This window comes from Microcebus murinus, chromosome 15, assembly GCF_040939455.1.
Source record: "Microcebus murinus isolate Inina chromosome 15, M.murinus_Inina_mat1.0, whole genome shotgun sequence".
NCBI classification, from domain to species: Eukaryota; Metazoa; Chordata; class Mammalia; order Primates; family Cheirogaleidae; genus Microcebus; species Microcebus murinus.
Window position 1 is genome coordinate 46,637,788 of NC_134118.1, and position 11,151 is coordinate 46,648,938.

Consider the following 11,151-nt stretch of genomic DNA (forward strand, 5'->3'; position numbering starts at 1 on the left):
TTTATCAATAGACTGGGTGAAAAATTCCTGACTAGGGAGCATTTTTCAGTCTTCAGGTTGCAACACACAAGGTTATAAAAACTATTTTATGGGTCACAATTAACGTTTCTTAAATGGAATACAATAGAAATTATCAGAGCATGTTGGAAAACTTTGTTTATGTTGTAAACCTGCATGTATATATCCTGGGCCATGGACTGTGAGTTTGGTTTAAAGAGTCCGGAAGCCATTGATGTTTACTGACAGATCTCACTGAAGATTGCCTGTGAAAATACTGGCTTACGAGTAGCTACCACTCCCTTCCAGCCCTGGGACACTTATATCATATTAGATCCCTTCAGACTTGACACAGGGAAGGACAAAAGGAATTGAACTGTCCACAGGTGTTCTGTGCGCTAAAGCAGTGCTAGTATTCTTTGAAGAATTACATTTCTCACTTTGCCATGGGTGGGGAAGAGTGGGGATTAGTCATCATTATATACATAGGTTTTTTTTGCAGATACAGAGCCCTCCTTTATACTTGTAGTTCTCAAACTTTAGACTGTATCAGAATCACCAGCAGGGCTTATTAAAACACAGACAGCCCCACCGCATCCCCAGTGTTTCTGATTTAGTACATCTGGAGTGGAGCCTGAGAATTTGCATTTCTAACAAGTTCTCAGGAGTTGCCGATTCTGTTGGCTAGGGGACCACACTTTGAGAACCACTGCTTTGTACTATGAACTCATTCCAAATAGAAAATCTGATAAACCCAGCATAGTGTCCCTTGAGTTTTCTAGTTGATAACTCATTTGTTATTTGGGGAGGAAAAAGGACCCACCAAAATTGAATAATTCCTGTGTATTACAGAACACAGACATATATTTATATGAGCTATTCTCAATGCTTTGGGTTTAAAAGTTCTATTCCTTGAACTTTTCTGAAACCCCAAACCACAGATAATCAACCTAGAAATTTATCTACATATAAGTTAAACAACCAGTATGACAGTTTAGGCTCCCTGAACTGATTGACTGGTTTGAGATATAATCATTTTTTTTTACTATCTTCAGTATTTTCATATTTTATTGACACCCTAGATAGCATGATGTTATGCAACTGGGGAGATAGCAAACTGATATATAAGAATATTGTTTTGGGAGAGAAGTTCTGTTATGAATAACTTGGATGAGAACCTACACCAAACTTTCACTATATATTTCAAAAGTCTTAATGACTATCTATCTCTCATTGAATTCTGTGTCTCTGGGTAATGCCTATGGGGAAATGCTTATTTTTCACAAATACAGGCTTCTTGTGAGTGAAAACAGAATATAAACTCTTTTAGGAAAAAGTCACATCTCTGAATGTAGATGATTTTATTTGACATTGTGATGTTAGCCAGCAGACAAAAAAAATTGATTTGACTACAGTGTCTCACAATAATATCTGTTTTAGACAAAAAAAAAAAAAAAAAGAAGAAGAAGAAGAAAAAGTAGTCTGTTGTGTTATATATGTAGTAATCAGGTAAAGATAAATTAATTCTTTGGACATGTTTGAACTTTTTTCTGTTGTATTAATATACTTAAAATTACTGAAGGCATAAAACTAGATTAATAAAAGGCTTTTTATTTCTCTTAGGTTGAAAATATTGTGCTGATGGGTGGTTTTAAAATGCCTCTTTTAAAATAAGAACTATATCGAGACAATGCAGTCATTTACACTAAGTAAAAATGAAGGTTGGCTTAGTTTAATGTTTTACTACCTATTAAAGGGCATTACAACATTTCTGCTCTCTAAAGAAAGGAACCTATTTCTTATTCACAAAATTAGTCCAGATAATATCCAGTCCTTCGACATATCCATTATAAATATACCCAAAAAGTGTCTAAATTGTGAAAGTCCTTTGATCTATTTCCAGCAACCTGTTTATGTTTTTTGGGTCTATCCAATCCATCTCTGAGTCAGCAATATTTTTCCCTTAAATTTCTTGATAAACAACTCAATAACTCATTTCACCACAGTTGATCTGATTGGCCATGCAGTCGGTCACATTTATTTGTTAAGGTCACAAAACTTCATAACCAGATTACAAGTTGCAGGATATACTACCATCCTGTGTGTCACTGGCAACTTTTGATTTTCAAAAAACCACTTAGAGATAATTAAGCTTAAAACAAAGAATTGAAACATTCCTAGGGATTCCCCCCAAGATCTTTCAGGTTTCCCCATAGAAACCATTCACTTCATTTTTCAATGTGGCATGCTATTGATCTCAAGCCACAAAAACTTGAGTCATAATCAAAATTCCCATAGTTTTCTTTCTTAAAGAAAGGCAGAAAATATGGAGACATATTTGCTGCCCAGAAATCAATAGCCCCATCAGGAAGACAAAAACATGCTTCAGTTATCTGCCAAGGTGCCAGGTTTAACAAGGTTAGAGTGTTCTCATCTGGTTTCTCATCACAGTTCCAGGTGGGATCAAATTTGCTTATAATATCGATTGGCCCCCATGCCGCATCTTTTTTAAATGTCCAGGAAAAAAATATATATTTTTTTTCTTTTTTTGATAGACTTCCTCATGAGCAGGAACATAGAAAAATTCATTTTTTTTTTTTTTTTTTTTTTTTTTTTTGAGACAGAGTCTCACTTTGTTGCCCAGGCTAGAGTGAGTGCCGTGGCGTCAGCCTAGCTCACAGCAACCTCAAACTCCTGGCTCAAGCAATCCTCCTGCCTCAGCCTCCCGAGTAGCTGGGACTACAGGCATTCACCACCATGCCCGGCTAATTTTTTGTATGTATACTAGTTGGCCAATTAATTTCTTTCTATTTATAGTAGAGACGGGGTCTCGCTCTTGCTCAGGCTGGTTTCGAACTCCTGACCTCGAGCAATCCACCCGCCTCGGCCTCCCAGAGAGCTAGGATTACAGGCGTGAGCCACCGCGCCCGGCCAGAAAAATTCATTTTTGTGCGCCTTCTAGCCCTTTACAACATTGACTGGTGTTGGAAATTTCCTGGGAACACATAAGGAAGGGCTCACTCAAATGCCTAATTAAGGTTGAATGACTTGGCGTTGATACTCTGGCCAACTTTTAAACAGCATTATTAAAACCGTGTTCACAATCTGCCAAGAGAAGTCATCATCGCCGATTCTAAGGAATGGACTTCGCTGCAGAAATGCATAAAGTTCATTGCCAAGTAGCAAGTAACAGGACGATTTCTTTTTCTATCTCAGGAAGCTGGCCAGTTTGTACTGACATGTTATGATTCAGAGAATCTGGAGCATGTGGAACTACAGAGTGGATCCAAAATGTGTCCCATCTGTCAGAATAGCTGCTTAGCAGAAGCAATGCCCTTTAACCTCTCAAATCCTACTCAAGTCTTAAGGGAAATTAGTCTAATGGACTTTATTGATAGTATTCTCTACTGAGCCATGTTCCACTTCAACAAATAGAATATGCAAAGTGACCAGCCGTTTCTTCTTAATTTAGCTCAAGAGGTGAATTTCCTCTCGCCTCCAAAGAAAATGGAATCTTATTGGTTGAGGATGGCATCCTACTCATAAGAGGGAGAAATAATTTGCTTCTGAAGTATAAACAAAAATAATATCAGGGTGTGTTAAGCGGAAAGTCAGCTACAAAAACACATGTACAGTATGATCCCCATTTTTGTGTGTCTATTTATATATAAATAAAAGAATAGTTAGCAGTGGTCCTCTCTGGATAGTAAAATTTGGGTGGCTTTAATTTTTGACTTTGTGCTTTTTAATACTTTCCAAATTTTTCACAATCAGAAAAAAAATTATGCGTTACAATTAGAAAAATAGTAATCATTTTTATTAAAGATTTATTATCAGAGTAGATCCTTTCACAAAGAGGAATTGTGTCATTCCCAGAGAAAATTCAAACAACTTGTCACAGTATATGGCTTATGGAGAAGAGTAAGTGGTGTGTGTCCTTTTTTTCCCCATAGGCTCTCCCCAGGACATAGCAGCTGTGAGAAGCCAAGCAGCCCTCCAGAGCATGCGAACATCACGGTTGATGGCACAGAACACAGGCATGATGGGCATGGGCGCCTCCCAGAACCCGGGGACAATGGGCACAGCAGCAGCCCAGTCAGAGATAGGACTGGCCCCGTATAGCACCACGCCTACCAGCCAACCAGGAATGTACAGTATGAGCACAGGAATGACCCAAATGTTGCAGCACCCAAACCAAAGTGGCATGAGCATCACACACAACCAAGCCCAGGGACCGAGGCAGCCTGCCTCTGGGCAAGGGGTCGGAATGGTGAGTGGTTTTAGTCAGAGCATGCTGGTGAACTCGGCCATCACCCAGCAGCACCAGCAGATGAAGGGGCCGGTGGGCCAGGCCTTGCCTAGGCCCCAAGCCCCTCCGAGGCTTCAGAGCATTATGGGAACAGTCCAGCAAGGAGCACAAAGCTGGCAGCAGAGGAGCTTGCAGGGGATGCCTGGGAGGACTAGTGGAGAATTAGGACCATTCAACAATGGCGCCAGCTACCCACTTCAAGCTGGCCAGCCGAGACTGACCAAGCAGCACTTCCCACAGGGACTGAGCCAGTCAGTCGTGGACGCCAACACAGGCGCCGTGAGAACACTCAACCCGGCTGCCATGGGTCGGCAGATGATGCCAGCACTCCCGGGGCAGCAAGGCACCAGCCAGGCGAGGCCGATGGTCCTGTCTGGCCTGAGCCAGGGTGTCCCTGGCATGCCAGCATTCAACCAGCCCCCGGCACAGCCGCAGATGCCCAGTGGCAGCTTTGCTCCCGGCAGCCAGAGCCAAGCCTACGAGCGGAACCCCCCTCAGGACATGTCGTACAATTACAGTGGTGAAGGAGCCGGGGCTACCTTCCCTGGCCTCCCGGACAGTGCGGACCTCGTGGACTCCATCATCAAGGGCGGGCCAGGGGACGAGTGGATGCAGGAGCTTGACGAATTGTTTGGTAACCCCTAGTCCAGAGGGGCCCCCGGGAGCCACAAGCCTAGTGGTTAAAGCTTAAACAGTGAAAAAGAAACGGGATGTTGGCCCATCCTTGTTTTTTGTTTTTTTGACCCACGTAAACTGAGCAAAACTGCAGCTGGCTGACAGTGGAAGATCCAGGTGCCAATCCACAGTCCCGCTGGGCATCGTTTCACCTGATTTTCACACAGCAACCAAGATGAGATGCCATGCAGATCCCTGCTGCGAGAGGGAGCCACGGGATGGGCCGGAGGGCAAGACGCAGCCAGCCAGAGCCCCTGCCCGGCCCTCCCTGTGGTGGTCTTGACCGGCCAGCGCTGCTCCAGCCAAGAGGGCCTGTTGCCCAAGCGAAGTGTCCGGGAGCCCCTCCTGCCCCAGGTCCGGAGACTGCAGCTTTGGAGACACGGAAGAGGCAGAGCCTCAGCCAGGGAGGGCCCCACAGAGGCTGCTGGGCGGTGGCACAGGCCAAGTGCACAGGTCAGAATGCACCGAACCCTGGGTGGAAAGAGGCGGAAGGCTTCAAGACATGCTACTGAATTTGGGGGGTAGGCACAAAAAACAGCGAGATGCTCACAGGGAGATGACAAAGGGTCCTGCTGGCCCGTCTGTGTCCTGCCACGTGGTGACCCCTGGGAATGAGCTGGTGATGAGCTGGTGCCTCACAGGGATAGCCAACTGAGTCTGGAGAAGGGGCAGTCCGGCAGTCCAGCGGGCCGCCTTCTGCTGGGGACCGTGGTGGCATCACTCCAGGTCGGGCTGGAGCCTCCTGGGGGCCTGGTGCAATACCAGTGTTCGCAGGTAGTTCACATCTGCTTCGGGGGCCCCAGGGTGGAGAGACCCCAGCTGGCTTCCGAGTGTCTGCCAGCCTGGCCGCCCTTGTCCCCCACCCCTGCCGTGATTCCTCCTGGCCTCCACCCCAGCCTGCCCTTGCTTCTCCTCGCAGACAATCCAAGAAGGGACACTTCTGTCTTTCGGGAGCCTAGGCAGGATCCAAATAAATGCAAGAAGAACTTAGACAATGCCTGAAATGCAAAGGCAACACTGGCGTTTTCTTTCTCTCCATGTGTGGAGTTGAATGAATGTCTCCGCCTGGAACCCAGAGGGTGGCTCTGACGTGTGGGCGTCAGTTCACAGGAGCCGCATCTGATGCTTCTGGTGTCCCCAGGCAGGAGTGGCCTGGAGGTCACTGGGATTCCGGCTCCTTCCAGGAAAATTCCGGGGGTGATGCTCTAAAATCAGCCTTGCCCATCATCTCTACTCATTGGAAATGCAAACATAAAAACAGATGGAAGAGCTAAAACATCAGTTGCTCCACCTTACAAATCTGGATGATCAACGGGGGGGGAAGATATGGTTCCTTTCCTATGGGCAAAATTATCCACTTCGAAAGTTCTGTACAGTCGTTCTCTTTGTAACCCACTCACATCTGCCCTAAGTGAAAACTGTCGGAAGGAATCGACAGTATCCTCTGTAGCCGGGCTAGTCTCTGTGGTCCTTGCCTCCCCTCCCACCACCCGCTCTTGGAAGCCATAGGCCCAAGTGTTGTCCTAAGTAAAAGTGGCCTGTCCCCTCCTGCCTCCGGGTCCCAGACAGCGGCTCCCTTCTGTGCACTGCCACGTGCTCACGCGGCAGGGCTGGAGCGTGCGAGGGCCGGACGGGTGCGCTTGGGCAGTCCTGACAATGCCAGTTCCAGTGGAAGGCTGGGGCCGAGGGGCTTGGGGAGGAGGCAGGAGGGCATACAAAGCCCTTGACTTGCTCTCCACATACCCAGGGTTCTAGATCTGCTCAGCGAGGGGCAGGATGTGAGGCATGCCAGGAGGGTGAGCACCCAGGCAGAGGCTATGTCCCCTCTCCAAACAGGTGGCAGCAGGGTGACCCTAAACTCCTTGAACTGGGGAGGGATGCCACCAGGGAAACTCTGTAAGGAAGCAGATAAAAACCAAAAAAAAAAAAAAGGAAACAGACAAGAAGACACAGAATACACAAGACCTTTTCCTGGAAGATATAGGAAATAAATACATAAGCAATGGTGAGAAACTGGAGGTGGCTGATGGGGAGAGAGGCAGGGGCTCCAGTATCTTTTAAAAGCTTCCTGCAAATGCTCAGTACTGGGACCAACTAATAGAGAGGTAGATTTTAATAAAGTTGTTTTGTTTCTGTTTTGTTTTTACTACGGTGCTGATGTATATGTAATGTCTAAAAAAAAAAGTTATTTGTACATAAGTTTTTACAATACTGCAGATATCACTGGGTCTACTATCTGTAAAAAAAATATACATATAAATATATATATACTGTTTGTTTAAAATAGAGTATTTTTATTTCATTCCTTAACTCATCATCACAGCAGTGGTATTGCACTTCAGATGACATCTAACTACTAATTTGTACCGTACGACCTATGGCAACTTGCTCCATTTTATTCAGATTTTTCTAGTTTTCTGTTTTTACCTTGTACATTGAGCATTGTTTATTTCCTTTGAAGAAATGTACAGAACTCTGAAATGTAGAAATGAAGTGATGTTGACATACCACTTTTAAAGAAAAAAAAAATAAAAGATCATTATCTGAATCAACCAAAGTATAGTTTATTTTAGGATCCTCACTGCATCTCCAACCTTAATCAGATATATTTTTCCTGGGCTTTAACTGATTAACTGCAGTTCTTTTCTCAAAATTTTGGTATCGCTATTTAGACATTTATTTAGTAGAGAGATCAATCATTCCTAGTCTTTTGAATTCAACCATGCAACTGAAACTTGCTAAATTTGCTGCAGCAATCTGAAGACCATGGCAAAGAGAAGGGAGGAAAGTCAGCTTTGCAAGGAACATGCCGTAGTCCTTTTGTAGATTCAGTACCATGACAATTCAATTTCTAATGGCCCACAATTTGGAGGACTTGGAAAAATGATAGTAAAATTCTTATGCAAGATAAAGAAAAATCAAGGAATATATTGGGGCTGGGCGCAGAGGCTCACGCCTGTAATCCTAAAGCTCTAGGAGGCTGAGGCAGGAGGATTGCTTGAAATCAGGAGTTTGAGACCAGCTTGAGCAAGAATGAGACCCCGTCTTTACTAAAAATAGAAAAAATTAGCCGGGCGTGGTGGTGTTCGCCTGTAGTCCCAGCTACTCGGGAGGCTGAGGCAGAAGGATCTCTTGAGCCCAGGAGTTTGAGGTTGCTGTGAGCTAGGCTGATGCCATGGCACTCTAGCCCGGGCAACAGAGCGAGACTCTGTCTCCAAAAATAAAAAAATAAAAAGGAATGTATTGAGAGGGAGCAACAAAGGGGCCTTGCCCCACTGTGGCAGACACTGTCAGTAAACACCCCGCCCCCAGGAGCGCCTCTCCCCTCCACCAGCCCCAACTCCAGCTGCCAAAGCTGGCCATGCCTGCACCCACCACAGAGTTGAAAGTGCTTAGTTTGTACCCCTCCAGATCGGCTGTAGCCAATACTTCCCTGGTGCAGGAGTGGAAAGGCCCAGTTAACTTGTCTGGACAAACTCTGAGATGTACTTTTTCTCCAGAGCTCCCCTGCAGGGTCAGGGGGAGGCTAGGACTTGGCTGAAAGTGGCCCCCTGGCTTGGCTTCCTCCCCCTCTCTGTCATGTGTCCCCCACTCCCTTTCCCTTTTCTGCTCTCCAGAGCCCTTTGTTAATAAGTCAGATACATGTGAATTCACCTCGCCACTTTTAGGAGACCTGACCTAAGACTCCCCATCCAACGTTGAAATCTTAGTAACACAATGTGTTTCAAAACTGGGTTAAGCAGAAAATAGGCCACAGAATAAAGTCATCATCAAAAATAGGCCCAAAACAAGAGTGAGTTTTAATATCTGCAAACCAAGAGAATGAATTTGACTGTGGAAGAGGAGGCCAGCCCTACCCCTGAGGTTCCAGACTGGATGGCGGAGAACAACGTGGCACGGGCTTTGTCCCTACAATGCGGACTTAGCACTATCCCAGATGGGTGGCCGGAGGGAGGGCACAGGGGGAGGCTGACGTGAAAACATGAGGCACTGAGAAGGGTTGATTACTCCTCCAAGCCCCGATTAACTCAAGTCACATTTTTTATACTAAAATTTGTTTGGTATTCAATGAAGGAAATACCTTTCTCCTTTAAAACAAGTTCTTATGTGTAATCCTACCTTTAAAAAATCCTAGTGCAGTAAGTGCATGACAGGGGAAGGAGAAGAGAATACACATCTGTCTAGGAAGTCGGTAGGCTCTGCCCCAGTGAGAAAGAAGTATTACCTTGCTGACAAATTAAGGAACATTCAAAAGCATTCACTGAGCTGGTTCTGCCTCTGACTATTCTTTTCAAGGAAAACTGAGTCTGGAAAGACAGGGTGTAAAGCAAATAACCTGGTATTTTTCTTTATTAATGGCTTCCTGGGCCACACCCCACCTACCTCCAACCCCTAAAAGTGGGGGAGGAAAAATACCTGGGAAGGGAGCAGAGCTACCACTTTGGGTAACCAGTTCTTTATTGTTTTATGTTCTTTTTGATTTTTTTTTTTTTTTTTTTTTGAGACAGAGTCTCGCTTTGTTGTCCAGGCTAGAGTGAGTGCCGTGGCGTCAGCCTAGCTCACAGCAACCTCAAACTCCTGGGCTCAAGCGATCCTGCTGCCTCAGCCTCCCGAGTAGCTGGGGCTACAGGCATGTGCCACCATGCCCGGCTAATTTTTTTCTATATATATTAGTTGGCCAATTAATTTCTTTCTATTCATAGTAGAGATGGGGTCTCGCTCTTGCTCAGGCTGGTTTTGAACTCCTGACCTCGAGCAATCCGCCCGCCTCGGCCTCCCAGAGTGCTAGGATTACAGGCGTGAGCCACCGCGCCTGGCCCTTTTTGATTTTTCATCTCTTCTTTTCTCTTCGATTTTCTCCTTGACTCCCTTTTGTTTTTTGTTCTAAGGACATTAGCGTCCCACACTAATGTCCTCTGAACGAGCTGCCATAGAGACCTGCCTCATTTCCTGCGACAGACACGTGGAAGTCATCACTGCAGTTTGCACACATGCGGGCCCGTGGCCCTGCCCACGTGCAAAATAGCTACCAGGCCAGCTGCGGATCCATCAGTACCCCTGGATCCCAAATCAAACTTACAGTGCTCTACACAAAACAATCTTCAGAGCTACCCAGAATCCAATTTTAGGTCTTAACTTCTCTTCTTCGAATTTTTACACTTTTTATTATGAACACTTTCAGATGGCCGGGAAAGCAGAAAGTGCAGTGAATACCTATTCATTTATCAGCAGACTTAATCATTGTTAACACTTTGCCATAAATGTTTCAATATATACTTTGTAGAACCATTTCAAAGTAAGCTATGCATCCCACCCCTTCACCCCTCCAAGCCTCGGCACACAGCTCCAAATCAGGGCCCTTAGCCACAATGTCATTAGCACACACACCTCACACAATTGACATTAATTCCCTGATATCATCTAATTCTTGTTCATATTCAAAGCATCCCAGTTATCTCACAGATGTCTTCCAAAAGATGTTTTTTTCTAACCAGGATTATATGAAGGATCTCACATTGCCATTTGGTTTCTATCCCTCTTAAGAGTCTCAATATAGAAAAATTCTTCTCCATCCCTCTTTTCATGACATTGACTTTCTGAGGCAATGAATCTTAACTTCTAAAAATGAAACTGGTCAATGTACTAATATACAAAGAATTTATATGTAACTCTCAAACTGATCAGAAACTCACATGTCTCTGTCCAACATGTTTGCTCCCTGTAGCCAAAATCTAATAGGAATTCAAATAATCAAAAGGTTGCCTGGTGACAATAGAATTAGAACAAAGGAAATAAAACCTAGGGTTCTAATGTTTAAAGTTACAAAGCTTTCACAGCCTGATACACCCACTGCTCTTTCCACGTGTTGTTTAACCAAACCGTGTGGGGGGTGTGTGTGGTTTATACTGCCTAGAGTCAATTTAAGCACAAAATAGAAATGTTTAAAAATCTTCAAGTCCACTTCCAAATGACATGATTATGCAATAATTATGCTTTAGGGTCAAAAATTTGCACTCCCCCATCATTATCTTTAATGTATAAAACAATTAAAATGCCATCATACAAGTCACCATCATAACTGGTCAGAATACTAAGTAAAAAGACCATATAATCCTAGCATTTCAGAGTATTAGCCCCATTTTACCTAAGAAAAAACTGAGGCTGAGAGC

The 11,151-nt window shown here is 44.6% G+C and overlaps 1 protein-coding gene across 2 annotated transcripts in view; it reads left to right on the forward strand.

The window, feature by feature from the left end:
- Positions 1-6,917, forward strand: part of MAML3 (mastermind like transcriptional coactivator 3) — a 403,197-nt gene extending 396,280 nt beyond the window's left edge. For both annotated transcript variants that reach the window (XM_012766274.3, XM_012766278.3), the window contains exon 5: positions 3,951-6,917. In XM_012766274.3, the coding sequence (XP_012621728.2) occupies positions 3,951-4,951 (1,001 nt within the window). In that variant the 3' untranslated portion in view covers positions 4,952-6,917. The remainder of the gene's footprint in view (positions 1-3,950) is intronic.
- The last annotated feature ends 4,234 nt before the right edge of the window (positions 6,918-11,151 follow it).